At 40.6% G+C, this 18,902-nt stretch overlaps 2 protein-coding genes across 2 annotated transcripts; both read right to left on the bottom strand.

Moving 5' to 3' along the window:
- Positions 1-3,330: 3,330 nt before the first annotated feature.
- Positions 3,331-6,575, bottom strand: LOC144015025 (lithostathine-1-alpha-like). The gene is made up of 7 exons (XM_077515335.1): positions 6,552-6,575; positions 6,344-6,400; positions 6,230-6,251; positions 6,067-6,152; positions 5,780-5,914; positions 3,821-3,938; positions 3,331-3,670 (listed from the first exon to the last, which is right to left on the bottom strand). The coding sequence occupies exons 2-7, from the start codon at positions 6,398-6,400 to the stop codon at positions 3,582-3,584; spliced, it is 507 nt and encodes a 168-aa protein (XP_077371461.1). The 5' UTR covers positions 6,552-6,575; the 3' UTR covers positions 3,331-3,581.
- A 9,592-nt stretch (positions 6,576-16,167) lies between these two features.
- On the bottom strand, positions 16,168-17,838 carry LOC144014117 (galactose-specific lectin nattectin-like). The gene is made up of 7 exons (XM_077513668.1): positions 17,710-17,838; positions 17,528-17,590; positions 17,417-17,435; positions 17,214-17,296; positions 16,989-17,123; positions 16,534-16,651; positions 16,168-16,443 (listed from the first exon to the last, which is right to left on the bottom strand). The coding sequence occupies exons 1-7, from the start codon at positions 17,821-17,823 to the stop codon at positions 16,364-16,366; spliced, it is 612 nt and encodes a 203-aa protein (XP_077369794.1). The 5' UTR covers positions 17,824-17,838; the 3' UTR covers positions 16,168-16,363.
- Between the last annotated feature and the right edge of the window lie 1,064 nt (positions 17,839-18,902).

Raw genomic sequence — 18,902 nt, forward strand, 5'->3', positions numbered from 1 at the left:
CAAAACACAACAAGAAACCTCAGAAGCAGCGTGAACAACTGTGAAGAGATTTTTGTAATATACTACTTATGCAAGTTACTTGCTTGAAAAAGTATTTACTTAATACTCCCTGTCAAAGAATCCAGTTCCTTATTAGTTGACATGACTTTTTTTCTTCTGGACCTCAATAATTGCATCCATCTCCCCCAAAGTCTTACTTTGTACTTTCAACGTAAGCAGTTGTTTTTTTTTTCCTCTTCTCTTTTCTTTACCGTGCTGTGTCTATTTTCAAGGTGTTTCAAGAAGTTGTCAATGTTTTTCGAATCTTTGGTCGCCACAAAATAAAAAAAATAATGGTTGTATTTCCAAACACTGGACACAGTACGGCTGGAAAAGAGATGGTGTCTGGAGACGGGTAGGGGGGTGCATGGGAAATTTTTATTCTCTGGTACACTTAGCTAACCATCCTTTCAAAACCAAAACTCGACGCTGGCCTCTAGGGTAGTGTGCTAAATTACATCTAATAAACTAAATGTGCATAATTGTCATTAATCAAACACAATGTCATTTAAGAGAAAATATAGTATTTCAGGTGCTACACAAGCGCATAAATCCACGTTACATAAGAGTCTTTTGACTTTTTTTTTTTTTTTTTTTTGGACACACATCTAAACTACGCTTGACAGTTAACCTGCTCCGGGGCAGGTTAGGTCTGTAGCATAAATTTCCTTACGTGGGAGCATTTCACTTGCATATGCGGGCAACTTTCAAGTGCGTGCTGGTAAAAAAAACAAAAACAATGCTCGCACGGCGTGAGTGCATTAATGCTCCCTCTGCAGTATGTTTAAAACGTACTAGTGATGTGACATTCACGAACGAATCAAATCTTTTGAATGGCTCTTCAATGTGAACGATGGGAACCGAGTCTTTTTAGACCAGTGCTTCTCAATTATTTTAGTAAGTTCACCTGCTTTCAACCAAAATGGAAGAAGTCATAGGAAGAAAAGAGAGTGTGATGGGGGAATCTGTGGAGGACGAGCAGGAGGTAGAGGTTGAGGAAGAACTGAAATACGAGGAGAACGTCCTCAAAGAAAAAGAGGAACATATTTGTCAAATAAAAGTTGTGCAACACTATTTGATAATGCTGCGATTGGCTGGCAACCGGTCCAGGGTGTCCCCCGCCTACTGCCCAGAGCCAGCTGAGATAGGCGCCAGCACCCCCCGCGACCCTTGTGAGGAATAAGCGGTCAAGAAAATGGATGGATGGATGGATATTTGATAATGTCATCAACCATAGATTGATGATGAGGGTCAGGGAGGCCTTCCAAGAAGAGAATGGGTTTAAACATCATCATACGAGAATATTGCCTACAATGTTGATGAAATTTGCTGATCAGATCCAATTAGGCCAGGGATAGGCAACCCTGGACCCACCACTGCCATTAATTTCTCAAATCCGGTCATGTAAGCTGTCTCCCAAGCTTTTCCGCCTGGGAGACCATGCTTGTGTCTAGTGATGTGTCGGTCACGAATGAATCGAGCCTTTTACTGTATGGAGCAAACTTGTCATTCCTTCCGCAGACTTTTGGGATGTTTCATGAAGAAAGCAACCCTGGACCTATTCAAATTTGATTAGAATTCTATTTGATTCAAATGATCAACTCATCAGGAGGGAGACATCTAAAACACACAGGACTGCGGCTCTCTGGGACCAGGGTTGCCTACCCCTGAACTCGGCGATTTATTTAATTTAATTTTTATAAATGTTTTTTTTGTATTTATTTGTTCATTTTTTACAGTAACTTTACAGTTTTTATCCAATTGTTAAAAGACTAAAATGACGTGCATGGCACAAATTTTACCGTGATGGAACGGAACTGTGATTAAAATGAGCCGGGTTCATCAAAATAAGACAGGCTTTTCCTTAATCCGGCATGATGGAATAGCCCCAAACCCCAGCATAGTTGTTTGTGTCATCTCTGTGTCAAATCTATCAACAAAAATGATAATCGGTTGAGAATTTGGGAGAGTTGAGAAAGCTGTAGGTATTTCAAAGTCTGCACTCCATTGACTGTAATGTTACGAGTGCTCGAGCAGCCCTGTCCCAAGATGGCCGCCCTGTGACGGCAGTAAGTAAGTAAGTAAGTACCGATAAGTAAGCAAGCTTTATTTGTATAGCGGTTTTCACAGCCCTTCACACTGGCTCACACCGCATGAGCCATCTAGTCTTTGTATATTTCTATACAGACATAAAGATAAATGTGAAGTATAGGAATATTGCTAGTGATTGATAAAAGTATTACCAATATGTTACGGTATATGACACTTCATTTAATTTGGCTTTTTTTGTTTTGGGTGTGTGTCATACATACAATAATACGACCAGCACGCATGGGATTCACCAAACAATCAAAATGCAGAGCCTGACCAAAAATAAAATAAAATAAATCAACAACGGAAGCGACAAAAACTTGTCAAGACCATTCCATCTTGTCTTCTTTTGCAGGCTTTAGTCAAACCATTGTATTTGTGTACAGTATTATCAGGCTAAATCCTCTTTGCCATCTTCCCTCCACCGCAAAGGAAATAAGAACATTGCTAACATAAGGACCATTTGCCTTTTTTTTTTTTTTTGCCAGCCTCTTTTGTCTGTGTGCACACGTGTGGATGTTGGACTTAAGCGTGGCTATAAGATTTGTGATGTTGTGTCTGCGGTGTCTTTCCCGGCCCCTCTAGAAAATAACATTACGGGGGGGTGGGGGTGGGGGTACTGTCACGCCGCCATAGGCGGGCCAGTGTTCACTTTTATTTTGTCAAGTCCCTTCCTGTTTTATGTTGAAGTTACTAACCACCCTCTCACCTCTGGTCACTTGCCCTTCCTTCTGCTCAGCTCATTACTGGTCCACGCCCATGATTGCTTCCACCTGCCACCAATTGCTCAGTCAATAAAAGCCATCATCCACCACCTGCAGTTTGCCGCAATGTCACAACCCGTACATGGAAGCGTTCTCACAGCCCTCGTATCACAGTCCTTGTTTTTGCCTTGCCTTGCGCCATGAGTTTGCCCCTCTTTTTCCTCCCTAGCCGAGCGCCTTTTGTTGTCCCTTTTTTTGAGTGCCCTTTTTCTCCTCTCCAGTTTGGAGCTCTTTTTGTTCAGCGTTTTGTCCCTCTGTAAGAGGTGTTTTCTGTTACTTGTAAATAAACTGCAGCCTATTGAGGCCAACTGTTCACCTGCGCCCGAGTCCTCCATTCTCACGTTGTGTCACAAAAGAAGGAAATTGGCTCGACTACCATTCTGTAATAAACTCTCACATTGGTGCAAAGGGAAAGGAATAACACTGAAACATAATCTGCTGAGGAAAAACTAATTTATTGAAGTGATACCCATCGAAATTGGCTTAATCATTATTAACAAGTGAATAACCCAGTAATTAGCATTGAACGATAGCACAGATGTCAGAGAGTTAGCTTGATGAAGGAACGATGTTAATAGTCCGTGGGCGGTATTTTATTTTGAAACAGCCTGGTCAGGACCATCAAAATGCCCCAAACGGGTCACAATACCACCCAGGGAAGAGACGATATGACGGAAAGCTGGCTGATTAATGACAATCATCTTTTTTCTTTTCCACAGGTCTGATGCACACAAATGGGTTCTCGTCACTGCACTCATCGTCATCCCACAACTCATCTGTAAGAAAGCACACAAAAAAGGGTTGAGTTGCCAATTTCACTCATTAAAAATCAGTACATGTTCATACAGTAGGCTATGAGAAAACATTTAATCAAATATCCAGATCCACACTATTCTCCTTCAGAATAATTATTAAGCATTACATACCATCTGCCTCAATCTCTACACAGTCTGCTTCGACCCCTACACCATTGTTGTTAGGCTGGGAAGCACCAAAATTTCTGAAATTCACAATTTCGCCATCGGTCCATACGAAGTGGTCTTCCTATAAGACAAAGTCACATTTGAATAATAAGTCAACCTCAAGACTGAGCGAGCAACATGGAGCACACGATACAAACGCTTGTTAATTGAGGTTATTATGATGTCTGAATAAATTTGACATCAGTTAGAATTTTTTTCAGTGACTATTTAACATGTCAACCTCTAAGCAAAATTATTTTAGGTAAAGAAAACGAACGAAAAAACTAAAACTTAAATGAAAAAAAAAAAACAATTCAGTTAACGAAATTGTCATGGTTCGGTTCTCAGCCCTGTTGTGCTTTTGTTTTTTCAGTGCCTGTAACGAGGGGGGCGTTCCCCAGCGCCGCACCTGCAACATGTTTGCAATCAAGACTTTAAAAGGACTCCGACCAGCAACAGCCAGCTGTCGGATTATTATTTGCTCACCATTGTGTCCAAGTGTTCTCCGCGTTCTCCTGTTGGTAAAGTTTTTGAATCTGCTGTCGTCCTTAGTTTAGTTTGTATTCACGTGTTTATATCCGCGTCGTCTTTTGTTGGTATTTCCGCGTTGATTGATTCCGTGTGCATTTCGAGTAGTCCTTGCCGGTTGCAAGTGTTTTGAGTTTTTCTAGTCCTTGCCTTTTGCAAGTGTTTTTCGTTACGTTAGTTATCCTTGCCGTTTGCAAGTGTTTTGGTTATGTTATTCCTCCTTGCTGTCGCAAGTGTTTTTTGTTCCGTTCGCGTTCCTTGCCGTTTGCAAGTGTTTTGTGTTCTCTATTTCGTCCTTGCCTTTTGCAAGTGTTTTGTGTTACCTCCGTGTTCCTTGCCAGTGTGCAAGAGCACTTCTGTTAACCTCGTTGTCTTGCCTGCGAGCAAGCTTTGTTCCATCGGTTCGTCAAAAGGAATAAAACGAGATTGTTTTCCTCCTCTGAGCCTGCGTTTTTGGGATCTATTCTTTATCGACTCAATCGAGTCATCACAGAAATAAAATAAAAATGCTTTTTAAAAAACTAAAACTAACTGAAATGACATTTTATGTTTATAAAACCAACTAAAACTATGATTGTAGCAAAAATGTCCTTCGTTTTAGTCTTTGTTAATTAATTTAATATATATGAGCCTTTGGGGCGGATTTTAAATATGATTTGAAGTATATTTATTTTGATATTAACTGGAATAAAGACGTTTATCACTCAGAAGTGATGTCATCTAGTAGCAGTCAATAGAAAAGCACCTTCAGATGACATCACTCCGAGGCGACAAATCTGCCCGCTTAACTTTTGGCTCCAATGGCTCGGTTTCGCCTGCTTTTTTCATTTAACTCAGCCGAAATGCAACACTGGGTAAAAATCGTGTTACTTTTTTTTATTTTACAATGGTGTTTATTAAATACTGTATTGCGCACAAGTAATACACATTTAAAACAACAACAACAAAAGATAACTAATACTGAAACTAACTAAAACTAAGCACTGCAATTGGCTGCCAACCAACTATCCGAAGCCAGCTGAGATAGTTTCCGGCACCGCCGCGATCCTTGTGAGGCGTAAGCGGTTAGGAAAATGGATGGATGGATGGATATAACAAAGTATTTTTTTAGAAAACAAAAACGAATAAAAACTAACAGAACCACCCTGAAAACTAACTTAAAAAAAACAACTCAAAATGAAATAAAAACTAACAAACGAAAATTCCAAAACTATAATAACCCTGCCTCTAAGTGCCTCTTGCGGACATGTTCCAAGGCGCTAGTTTCTCCTCCCATGAACTGATAAACGCTATGGCGAAAGCACTTCCTTCCTTTAAGTTGCTGACAAGATGGAGTGTGGAAGTTTGTCATTTTCTATGTGTCAATCAGAACTTTTGCACTGCTCAATGTTTCACCTCAATTGCATCGTGGAGTCCAATCCAGGTGTCGACGACCTCACCAGCCCCCTCCCGGATCAGCTCGACAACGAGCGCGTGTTCCTTGAGACTGTTGATCGAGACCAGATTCCCGTGGAGAAGGTTGCAGACTTTCTGATTGGGGGTGGGGTCAGTGGATGGGGTCGATTGGCAAATGATCAGTATTTAAACAGTGTCACGAGGTTAACAAGAAAATGAATGTAGGCATTAACAGGCATTATAATAGTTGTAAGCTGTCAGCACTAGTTTATGGAAGTCTTGCATACCTCTGCATCCAGAAAGCTCCTGGGATCACGTTGGAAGATGTAACAGTACTTGTCCAACTGAGTCCAGCCTTTAGGGCAGTGATTTTCTGCAACGCAATTGTTGGACTTCAAATAACTTTGTAGTAATGTCAAATTTGAGTCGAAACTAATCACAGCTACTTACTGCTTTCAATGTCTTGGGACCTCTGTGAAGATGACAAAGAAGACGAGAATGAAGTTCAATTCAGACAGCAAAACACAAAACTGTCAATTAGAACCGTGTCATATTTGTACTTACAGCCTGGGTCAGCGCAACGATCCCACAAAGGACGATCAACAGGTAAAGACGAGCCATCTGTGAAATGATAGAATGACTCGGATTATTGTTTCCCACTGGTTTGCATTTGTGTGGTTAAAAATCATGTTTACAATTGAGCATGTATACAAATTATAAAAAAAAAAAAGTGATCAGAGTCTGATGCAAAATGAAAAAAAAAAAATCTTACCTTTGCAGTCTCAACACTTGATGGTGAAGGTGATGAAGAGCAGCCGTTTTATACGTTTGGGTAGGTCGTCTTTGGAATGTTGCATCCCATGTCACATGACACCAGCTGGGTTCAGTATGTTTAACGCAAGCTAGCTCAGTCTCCAAATTCACACCCATACAATTTAATAATTAAAAATTCAATCAACAGCTTCTATTTTTGGGGAAGTTGGTCTTGCAGAAAAGTGAGTCATTGACTATGAATGCCTTCATGTAATGATGCAATTAGGCCAGTCAGTGTCATTTGTGAGAACAGGTGAGGGTTCATGCGTGTTGCACTTTTCACTCTCCAGGTCTATCAATTCAGTATTGATTGTTTTTTACCCAAACTCCAACCCTGATCCACTAACCCTCACTAATCCATCAACATTAACTGATTAGCATCAACCCCCAACCCCTCCCCCACAAAAAAAGACCCACCAAGCAAAAAATATCAAAATAAAATACAAACTCCCACCAGGATTATAAATAGTTTTGGATTTTTCATCAAAGTTATGTTTAATTTCGTTTTGTTTTTTGTGGATCAGATAAATGTATGGATTGTTTGTCGGGTGCAAGATTTAAAAGTCACCAAGTCTTGTGTAAATATGTAAATAAGATATTGAGAAAGCTGAAAACGAAGGGCATTTTTGCTGTAGTCATTGTTACCTTTATAAACACAAGATGTAGTTTCAGTAGGCGAGGTGCACAAATTCTTAACTGTGTGCAGTGGACCTCTCCTTTTTTTCCACAATTTTGGTTTCCTGACACCACAAGCACCAGTGGATATTTTTTCTGTGCTGTGCGGGCCTATTGCCTCTCCATTTTGTTGTTTGAATTTTAGTTATAGTTATTGTATTAGTTTTCATTAACTATAATAACTTTGCCTCCCAAAAACCGTAATCGAGCCACCCTTTTCGCACCATAACCTAGTCCCAGTCCACCCCCCACTACCCAAACGCTTCATAATTCATACATTCCTATGTTGAGTGTTTTTATGTATTCCATATCCTAATTCTTGTTGAATATTTTTCAAATGGAACAACAGTTGTCTATAAAGTTCATGTTTTAAGATGTTGACACGTTCAAATAGAATGGATTACCTCAATATGCATATTGTTGTTGTTAAGGGTTATAAAAGGTCGACCTAATAAAGTCTACTCGACAAACCTCAGAATGGATTGTGATCTAACTTGCAATTAACCGGCAACCATTTTAATGCCGTGTCATACTTTCTTTGTTGCTTGGGTACAACAGGAACTATGAGACTAATTACTGGGTGTGTTATCAATTAAGTTCCACTCAAAGCTGAACACCTGGCAAAGTCGGTGGATTCTGTGCAAACTTGGTCCAACTTAGAAGTCATGGGAGAACGAAATGTTGACAATTTCACAGCTGCCACCCACAGCTTATGAGCAAGAATGTGTGAGGCGGAAGTTATCCACATGAAAATGTGCGTCAGCAGAGGCGTGTTAGATGGTCGGTGGTTCAAGAAAACCCACACTACTTCCTCGTACGGTAGAAGCAACTTTCAGTAGAAACGTTAACGCACAATCTATGTATCACCCCCAAAACAACAGTATACGTAAAGGCCGTCTATCGCAGGTTTGCCGTCTTGCTAGGCCACTTTTTTTTTGTACGCTCATAATTTGTTTGTCTACATTAATCTTGGATGTAATTACTCTTGTTAGCCCCAAGATGGCGGCCCACTACGATGGCGTCACACAATTATTTTACACAGTAAATTTGAAAGTAGAAGATTGAAAACAGGAAGTAGGCCATCAAAATCAGCCTACTATGTGCTGAAAATTATCCATCCATCCATCCATCCATCCATCCATCCATCCATTTTCTTAACCGCTTGCTCCTCACAAGGGTCACGGGGGGTGCTGGCGCCTATCTCAGCTGGCTCTGGGCAGTAGGCGGGGGACACCCTGGACTGGTCGCCAGCCAATCGCAGGGCACACAGAGACGAACAACCATCCACACAGACAAGCACATATAGGAACAATTCAGAGCGCCCAATTAACCTGCCATGCATGTCTTTGGAATGTGGGAGGAGACCGGAGTGCCCGGAGAAGTCCCACGCAAGCACGGGGAGAACATGCAATCTCCACCCAGGAAGGCCGAAGCCTGGACTTGATCTTGCGCCCTCAGTACTGGGAGGTGGACATGCTAACCAGTCTTCCACCGTGTCGCCACACTGCAAATTATTCAACATTAATTCTTCTAGTGGACTAAACCTATAATGGACCACTAGGCATGATTATTGATGTAGCTACATTGTGAGATTATGAATTAAGATTATTAGTTTGTAAAGGTTTGAGGCTGTTGGCTTCAAATACTGTGCCAGAGGACCCAAGTCGGCAGGATGGGAAGAGCCGCTGGGACCAAAGACCATAACTTCTGTTTTCTTCTCATTGAGGTTCAAGATTCTCACTAAATCTGTTGACTTTCCAAAGATTCTTGGCAACTTTTTTTCCTTTCTTTCGTTTTCCTCCCAAATCTGTCGCTTTATAAACTCGCAAATTTGCCACGTTATAAACTCGCAACTATATAAAGTTTTTTTTCTCGCAAATTTGCGACTTCATATAAAGATGATACTCACAGGGAGCCATTGCTGTATGAATGGCAACAGGTGGATAGATACATTTCCTGTAACTTTTTCTATCAAGTTGAACTAAATCCTTCCGTCTATCACTATACAGTACATCGCTAGACTCGATGAACTTGTCAGACAGATGGAAAAATAGCTTTGGAGGGTGTGCCATTGATTGCTTTTCTAATGACGCATACTTACAACAAAATCCAACTTTTGTAATGAATACTCAACAAATAAATTTCTAATTATAACGCTATCTTTTTTAAGATGGGTGTATAATATGCAATCAATACAAGCAAAGCACTTAGTGTCCATCTTTTGTGTTATTCGACTTGTATAAAAAGGTATTTTCGCACCACAAGTCGTCAAACAATAACCAGGATGTGGATTTAAAAAAAAAAAAAAAAAAAAAAAAAATTGAAATATATATTATATGAATATTATCTTTTGCATTTTTTCTTAATCTACTATATTTTCAACAACAATGTAACTTGTCCAAGTCCATTTCCGCTGCAGACACCGTCAATTGGTGAATGGTGCCGCATGAGTAGCCTACAGGCCTATCTTAAAGGGATCGTTTGGATTTTTTGACATGAATCTCAATTTCATCCTCACCTCCAGTGTGTGTGATTAGCACTGACTTACCCCTGACATTGTTCTGTGACACGAGTTCTGGTCCGGTGTTGGACGAGAGGAAAATAGTCCAGCAAGCTGGCTGGGGTCTCGCAAATAAAGCGTTTTTCTTCTAAAAACAATTTGTGTTCAAAAGAGTGATACATTTGCATCACAATACTCTTTTCTGAAAAAAGGCAGACGCCATTACCGCCGGCACTACTTTTCTGTTTGTTTGTATCACTGCGCGGAGTTTAGTGTGCAAATGTATCACTCTTTTGAACACAAATTGGTTTTCGAACAAAAACGCTTTATTTCCATGATCCCAGCCAGCTTGCTGGACTATTTTCCTCTCGTCCAACACCGGACCAGAACTCGTGTCACAGAACGCTGTCAGGGGTAAGTCAGTGATGATCGCACACTGAAGGTGAGGATGAAATAGAGATTCATGTTAAAAAATCAGAACGATCCCTTTAACTCATTCACTGCCTTTGACAAGTATACTTGTCAATTGTATTTTTTAGAGCGGTGCTAAATGGGGGCGAATCTGAGCATGCTCCACTGTAAATATCAAACTTGGAAACAACTTTACTGATGCCCGACCACCGGTAGATGACATCATTGCCCCATTTTATAGGAAATAAAAAGTTTCAGAGTCCATGGGAGAAATGGCCGTATTTTGGCAAACCTACATTTTTCTGCTGTCAATTATAAAAGAACGGGACGGGACAAAAAGTAGGGAGTCTATTCTGTTATTTGGTAGATTCGGTTTATATATAATTATTGAATGTAATATCACGCGAGTATTGGAAATGTAAAAATTTTCTATAATGACTGGCAGTGAATGAGTTAATACCCTGAGTCAAGATTTTTATCACCCCTCTTCAGAAGTCGGCTCTCCAACTCGGTAGGGAAACACTTGCTAGTCTGACATAGAATTTGTGCTGTCTCCAAAATCAACCTGACACTAACATTTTGATGGCCGTTTCCCAATCCATGCAATTAACAGTTTCATGATTTATGACTAAAAAAACACTACTAGCGCACTCTGACAATGAGAGCGCCACCACCACCTCCAGTCGCGGATGTGCAATTAAACTTTATTCTAGTACAGCAAACAATAAACATGCTCCTGGAGGTGACACGACACTGCACTGGCGCTGCACCGTGCCTCTATTATTTGAGAAAGACTGCCTGAGAATTTCAGTTCACACACTCGACTGCCTGTCGGGTTGGTGTCTTGCTCAGGGCCATCGTCAGGAGTCAAGTAGCAGACTAGCATCTTATATGTTCCTTAATATTCCTGAAGCATTAGGACTTTTATTTTTATTTATTTATTCTAAATCAAGGGTTTATTTCAGGGCGGCACAGTGGTTGATTGGTTAGCACGTCCGCCTCCCAGTACTGAGGACTCGGGTTCGAGTCCAGGCTCCAGCCTTCCTGGGTGGAGTTTGCATGTTCTCCCTGTACCTGCATGGGTCTTCTCCGGGTATTCCGGTCTCCTCCCACATTCCAAAGACATGCATGGCAGGTTAATTGGGCGCTCCGAATTGTCCCTAGTGTGCTTGTGAGTGTGGATGGTTGTTCGTCTCTGTGTGCCCTGCGATTGGCTGGCAATCGGTTCAAGGCGTACCCTGCCCATAGCCAGCTGGGATAGGCTCCAGCACCCCCTCGACCCTTGTGAGGTGCAAGCGGTTCAGAAAATGGATGGATGGATGGATTTATTTCACAGCAAAACAAGTCCTTTCACTCTGTTTTGTTAAAATGTGGTGATCATCATAAATAATGACACTACAAAACATATTGCACCATCATGGCGGCTACAGTATTTGAAAATGTGATTATAATGTTTAGAATTTTCACAGGAATGACAGAGTAGAGAGTTATTTGCATTATAATCAATTGCAATATATACATATAAAACAGTGTTGTACAGTTTACACCTTTCGGTCAGTATCGGGGGGCGGGTCTCTTATTTAGCCCCTCCCCCTGGACATCAAATGGCACAAATTCACATTTATCAAATTTCTACTTGCACAGAAGTCTTCTAAATCAAATTTACAGTACTTCTCAAGTTATCACTATACATTTGATACCACTTTGTCTACTAATAATGGAAAAACGTGTTAAGTTAAAGTGATGGTGTGTAATAGCTGACCACTAGATGTTGCTAAATCATAGAATGAAACTAAAGCGCATGCATTTTGAATCATGCACACTACGGTGGCTCAGAGAGACCACACGTCGCGAGCCTACCACCAAATCTTTATTTTGCGTGAGCGAACAAACCCCTTGGCGAGCGACGGCGACTTGGCACCCGGTGTGAAGACCGGTGAGCAACGCTAAAAGCAGCTCGCGAGATAAGCCAGCAAAAAAAAAAAAAAAAACGGGAAAAAACTATTACCCGTATTTTCCGCACTATAAGGCGCACCGCATTATAAGGCGCACCTTCAATGAATGACATATTTTAAAACTTTTTCCATATATAAGGCACTACAGTAGAGGCTGGGGTTACGTTATGCATCCATTAGATGGTGCTGCGCTAAAGGGAATGTCAACAAAACAGTCAGATAGGTCAGTCAAACTTTATTAATAGATTACAAACCAGCTTTCTGACAACTCCATTCACTCCCAAAATAAATAAACAGCTGTTTTATTATTTTCTCTGAGGCAAAGTATTAGTATTAGCTCGCGATCCAAGATGGCGGAATCTTCTGCACATGCGCGTCACCGATCGTGCAGGGTCACCGACAGCGTCTTGACAGAGAGACCTGTTGTGGCTCAATATTGATCCATATATAAGGCGCACTGGATTATAATGCGCATGGTCAGCTTTTGAAAAAATTGAAGGCTTTTAGGTGTGCCTTATAGTCGTGAAAATACGGTAACTCATTCACTCCCAGCCATTTTCAGTAGAGCAACCACCTTCGCTCCCGGCCATTTTACTGGATTTTGACTGATCTTGCAAGGCCCACAGAATATTCAGATAATTCAGTTCTATATAAACATGGAACCCATCAAAAGAAAGATTAGACTCTCTCCTTTCAGCAGAAGAAAAGTGTTTTTCTAACTTTTTCCGTTCTTTAGAAATCAGCATTAGAAAATAGCTTCGTTTGATCAATTTCCCAATTTCTGACTAAAAAAACCCCCCAAAAAACAGAGAAATTGAGTTTTTTGTAAAAGCATACATTTCAAACATAACTTTGACTTTAAAACAGCTATTTTTTGCTTTTGTGACATCCCAAACATCTAAACAATTCTTTCCTTCTACAAAATAACATCAACAATACAAAACAACAACAATACAAAAAGAGCTTTTGATAACAAAGTAACAATTTATTTATACATAAACAACAACTGTTATTTCAAACATATATACTGCTGCATCATGACAAAAAAAAAAAAAAATCTATTCACCTTTCTTTGCACCTCCAACATGTGTGGAAACACCTTTGCTGATGTTTGCATGACCTGTAATTCATTGAAACATGATCAATTACTACAAATCGTAATTTGTAGTTGTAGTTCAAAGTGGAAAAAAATGTTTTTACTTCACCTTTGCTTGCACTGCCAGCCAACACGTGTGGTGACGTTTGCCGATGGGTGCACTAGCTGTAATTTATAGATGTAATCAATTACCACACAGTATATTGTGTAGCTGCAATGTGAAGTGTAAAAAAAAGAAGAAGCTTTTATCACCTTGTTTTGCGCTGGGGATAAAACCGCTAGTGTTATGTGAGATCACCAGAAATTATGTTGTTTGCTACAGGGTGGATGGAGTCGGTGGACTTTTCCTGTCACATACACGTCACATTTTAACGTTATTGTATATGATGAACTCGCGATTGTTCAAGCTATGATAAGCTGAGCTAACACCTACCTCCATGTGTTGGTGGGTCAGGGGAAGGCTCTCGGCTACTCCTGGTCAGCCGGACTCACAGTAATCTGATGAGTCCGGATCAAGGTCTGGCTCACTTTTTTCTTCTTCTCCATCATCATCGTCATTGGATTCAACCTCGGGCTGAGGAGTAACGCGACGTGAGCTCCGCAAAACGCGCGTGGAACGCGAGACTGTTGTGGCCGAAGGTGTCTCGGCAGACGGGGTAAACTTTTTCCTCACCCTCGTAGATTTTTTGGAATCTTTCTTTGACGATTGTGTCATTTTCTTTCCAAAACACTCTTGCAGTGTCATTTGCCTGTTGCTTTCCATCTTTCTCCACGTTTTCCTCACTCTTTTTTTCACCGCCGATGTATTCTTTCTCACTTCTTGACTTTTCCCTCCCACTTTTTTTAATGGTCCCAGATGAGCTCTTAGTGTGCTACTGCCCTCCACTGGCCATTTTTATTGCTTTAAAATCGCTTTTGAGCATTGCGCTTCATAAGGAAGTTGCATCAGAATCTACTGATGCCTCTTGTGAAAAAAATCAAATCAAATCAAATGACGTATAAATACGTTATTGGGCCACTTAGCAAAGCTAAAATATAACGTATTTATACGTTTTTGGGAGCAAATGAGTTAAAAGCTTGTGAGAGCAAAGCAGTTGGTGACAAGCGACGGGAGTCGGAATCACGTCGACGGCGACCACCTCCAGTCCCCAGCGGTTGACCACCAGAGCTAACTACGTGCACGAAGGTGGAGGCGAAATATGTCAGCCTCTTGTAAAATAGATGCTCCAGCAATGATTACTAGACCTACTATTTCATTTTTTAAAAATGTAGGTTGATGTGATAGAACATATTTTTTGCATATTATAGAAATAGTGTTTATATATATATATATATATATATATATATATAATTGAATGAATTATTACTTCACCACTAGATGGTGCTAATGATTAAACTTTAGTGAAACACGCACTTTAAGTCACCTAACTTCGAGAAGCGCAAACAGAGCTTTAGGGGCGCCCATGTTTGGACTTCTGGATCTTGCATCCACCCATGCCGTGTATGTACATGCGTATGTTGTTTCTATTTGTTATCTTCCTTGTCTACTCCGCTGCGTGTCAGACAGTACGTTCTCAAAGCAGACCAGCCGCCGCTGACATGGGCCCGCCCAAAACACACACAATGGAACTGACGAGTAATGACTTGGGATGTAACCATATCCAAACATCATACAATGTTATCATGATATGAAGCTCACAATACGATAATTATCAGAATAAAGGTTAGAATATTGTAAAAAAAAAAAAAAAAAAAGAGTGTTAAAAGAAAGCACAATATTGTGCTTTTGTAAATTACAGCAATGCATATAAACCACCTACAATTTCTAATAACACTTCATATTGACACCTGTACTTGCTAATGCACGCACAGACTGAGTTCACAACCATATTACATTCCCCTTTACCTGAGGATTATAGTGGATTTTAAACGTAAGAAGGGCTAAAACATGTGTCGTGAAAATTAAACTGCACTAAAAAACTAGCCACAGGAGGGTGCTAGAACTGCACACATGGAAATCAACCTGGTCTTTTTAACAGATGCGCTGCTTTTCATATCGTGGCATGACGACATACGATATTGTGGCAGTTTTGATATCGCAATATCACAATATTGCCGTTATCGTTACATCCCTAGTAATGACTATGCCCAATACATCCGCACCACTTCATTAAAGTGGAATTCTGCTTGTTCAACTAATTGCCAGACTTTGAAAATAGATTAACGGCGATATGTTTTTGTGTGTGTGCGATGTGTGTTCCCTGAATGTGATGCATCACATGTGTGGGAAATATACTGTAAAACAAATGCTATAGACATGACACGACATCCGGAATCTCATCCCTACTTCATCTTCAAGCCAACGACGCTTGATGATTATCGACAACGTGCTAGCAACCAGTGGTGCTACCTGACCAGAATCGAGGCTGGAATCGCTTGAACAGCAATGGGCAGAGTGCAAGCCGATCTACTCCTCTGGAAAGCACAACATGTGTGAAAGCTGATCCGTGGTCAGCGAAGACCCTACTGGTGAAAGAGAAGAATTGCGCTTGCCTTGGCTGCTCGCCTGGCGGGGTGGGCTTGCTGGTGGCGTCTGGGGATCGACTCACCAGTTCCAAATGACTGGGACTAGCCACAATCTACACACGGACATTCAAGATGAACTGAGTGAGCAGTGTCTGGGATAGTATGGGATGGATAACGATAAAAATTAATGACTATTCTAAATAATGTACATGATTGATGCGTTATAGTAATGGGTCGATGGGGACGGGTCTCGAATAAGCTTCGGCTTCTACCCGTCAGCCCTTCTTTCGGATGTCAATGTTGCAAATGATGTGATGTGATTGATGTAAGCTGTAATGTGTCCGAAAGGAAAAAATGAATAAACTAAAAACTAAAAATGATTTTCAAGAAAAGCAAAAATCACGCAAACACATTTTTAATTGCAGAAACAGGTTCCTTCATTTATTAGTGACAAGCCTTAATGCTTTTCTTGACTGACCACAACCATTAACAGCTGAATGGTGAAGAAGAAGAAAAAGGGATAGGTGAATAAACCTGGAAACAAGACAGTTATCCCCGAAGTATTTTGTTCTCATCCAGAAGGTAAGACAGACGACATGATGGACTGATTAGTGTTTCTTGACATGCACTCCCTTGGCACAAATAAATGGGCTGAGATCTGAACATACGTCATCGTGCCAATGTTCATCTGTTTAAAAATAAATAAATTATGACATTAAATCCTTTGAAAAGTGAATTTTGTTTACAGTTCTACAAAGTAAAGAAATGAGGGTTTTACCTGAAGCCTCAATGTCCACACAGTCCTCATCATCTACGACTGAACCGTCATCTGGCTGACCAGGCGCAAAGTCGTTGTAATTGTCAGGAGAGCCATCAGTCCAGATGAAGTTACCCTCCTGGAAGAGAAAATGTGAATGAAGCACAAGATGATAACTGTTTGCCGTTCCATCTGATTTTCACAGATTATTAGCATAATACAGGATCATTGTGAAACTGATGTCTGGCATCGTACTAGATTCGAAAGGAGGAAGGTGTTGAACAAGATTAGGCGATTGTAATGTAAAAAATATATATATATTGAAAGCAAAGTACATTTATAAAGTTGAACGCCGAACATTTTTTTTTTAACATCTTTCAATTTGAGCTGGTGAGGAGACACATTCTTTCTACGTGACAAATATATTTCGACTGAACACAATCGACAAGATTCAATCACACTGATCAGAGTTTTACCTCGAGAGGATCTGCGTATCCAATCCAGGTGTCTTCGAAAGTACCAGCGGCTTCCCGAATGATTTCAATGATCACTTGGTTCTCCAGGTCACTGTAGATGGAGGCCAGATTCCCACCAAGAACTTTGCACACTCTCTGGAGTGAAAAAACAAAAACAGTGTGTTCAAAACTGCAATGAGCTGTTTCTGTATCACGTCGCAGCTACTGTGTGACGGTCTTCCCAACCTCGGCATCATAAAAACTTCTCTCATCATGTAGGTAGATGAAGCAGCGATCATTCAGACGGGTCCAACCTTTAGGACAGTACCCTGCAACACAATTTTAGCCTTTTAATTTAGGTAGAAAAGTTAACAGGTGAGTCTGGTGCCTCCCCAACTATGTGGGCAAGGCAGGTGAGGAAGCAAAAAAAGTGAGAAGTTGACACCAACCTTTCAAGGTTTGACAGGACTGCGGAGAAGGAAAGCAAAATGGCAAATCATTGACGATGATCAAACACAATAACAGAATTATTAAAGTCGCTCAGTGAGATTTTGACTTACAATTCCGGTCATGAGTCCACAAATCCCGCAAAGGAGAAGCAAGGAGCGAAGAGCAGAGGCCATCTGTGCAATGACAGAAGAATACACTTGTTCATGTGTGCGTTTGACCATCAATCAGGGTTACAATCGGCTCATGATAAGAAATCGGTTTCGCGTTCAGCTGTGTTGTTGCGTGAAGTTACCTTTGCAGTGAGTGACGCTTGATGCTGACAATGACAGCAGGCAGTCCTTTTATATGCTGGGTTGACGCAGCCCTGGAATGTTAAATGCGCCGATCGTCTTGTCACATGACACATCGGACGGGTTCTCAAACCACCTTTGGGAGGCGTTCAAGTTCGCTGCCTGTATGTGCGTGTGTTTTTTAACAAACAAACAAATATAGCATCATATAATTTTTGTTGTTGTTCACATGATGATGTGCACCTGGGAAATGATCCCTAAATGAAATCTAAATGAGAATTGAAACTTTCTAGAGAACTTTATTTTGTTAACCCGAAAACACAAAAGAGTCTCAGAGTCTCAAAGGGTTTCAAAAATCCACAGTTGGTAAATATTTACGACATCTCCTGATCTTAACACCCCAAGGAGGAATTGTTTGAAGCTTTTCATAGGTTAAATTTCCAATTTTTCACAATGAAATGATTTCCATGCAACAAAAGGCGCACGATGAGAAGCAGGATGCTGCACCTTCATACAAGGAAATGTTCTCCCGACTTAATTGATCATTGTAACTGAGTGACGTCAGCATTATTCATTAAGTACAAAACACACCTTAGACACCTTGGCATCTACATGTGGATGAACCCTTACTTCCTCAATTAAGGGACACACCCATCCACACAGCTGTTTGGTATGCCGCCGTCCCAGTTTAATGAAGCGTCATCATTTTCAAAGTATGTTCTATTCTTTCTTCCAAAAAACATTTTTAGACCGCATAAAGAATGACTGGCAGTCTAAAAGCGACCGAGCAGAAGGCGATGTAAGGGATTTATTCTTGTTCAGTACATTTCAATTGCGTTTTTTGGTGAATCAGACATGACTGAAAAGTCAACAATTTTTGCATACACATGAATCACGTTCAACGTGTTGTCACACGTTTTGGTCCACTGTTTTCCATCTGAGCATTCCTTTCTGACCTTTGCAAGCTTGCAAAGGTATTTAAGCAAATCATTTTTACTCTGTGGTGCTCAGGTTTCAACCATTTCATAAAAAAAAAAATAATAATTGTCAAACGTAAAATCAAAATTTTGTGTTTTTTCAAATACTAGGAATTGCTGATTCTTCATATAAACTAATCACGCATGAGGGGCCAAAACATGCCTGAAAAGGCATCCCTTTTTGAATGTCTGGTGAACATATTTATATTGTATTTATA

This window comes from Festucalex cinctus, chromosome 2 (assembly GCF_051991245.1).
Source record: "Festucalex cinctus isolate MCC-2025b chromosome 2, RoL_Fcin_1.0, whole genome shotgun sequence".
Taxonomy (NCBI): domain Eukaryota; kingdom Metazoa; phylum Chordata; class Actinopteri; order Syngnathiformes; family Syngnathidae; genus Festucalex; species Festucalex cinctus.

What these genes read in the sequence shown, in the direction of transcription:
- LOC144014117 (XM_077513668.1), bottom strand. Translation starts at nt 17,823, where the DNA reads ATGTGTCATGTGACAAGACGATCGGCGCATTTAACATTCCAGGGCTGC. An exon ending in GAAGTTTTTATGATGCCGAG is followed by an intron (nt 17,124 to 17,213) that starts GTTGGGAAGACC and finishes TTTTCACTCCAG; the next exon opens with AGAGTGTGCAAAGTTCTTGG. An exon ending in GATACGCAGATCCTCTCGAG is followed by an intron (nt 16,652 to 16,988) that starts GTAAAACTCTGA and finishes TTTCTCTTCCAG; the next exon opens with GAGGGTAACTTCATCTGGAC.
- LOC144015025 (XM_077515335.1), bottom strand. Translation starts at nt 6,400, where the DNA reads ATGGCTCGTCTTTACCTGTTGATCGTCCTTTGTGGGATCGTTGCGCTG. An exon ending in GGAGCTTTCTGGATGCAGAG is followed by an intron (nt 5,915 to 6,066) that starts GTATGCAAGACT and finishes ACCCCCAATCAG; the next exon opens with AAAGTCTGCAACCTTCTCCA. An exon ending in TGTAGAGATTGAGGCAGATG is followed by an intron (nt 3,671 to 3,820) that starts GTATGTAATGCT and finishes GCTTTCTTACAG; the next exon opens with ATGAGTTGTGGGATGACGAT.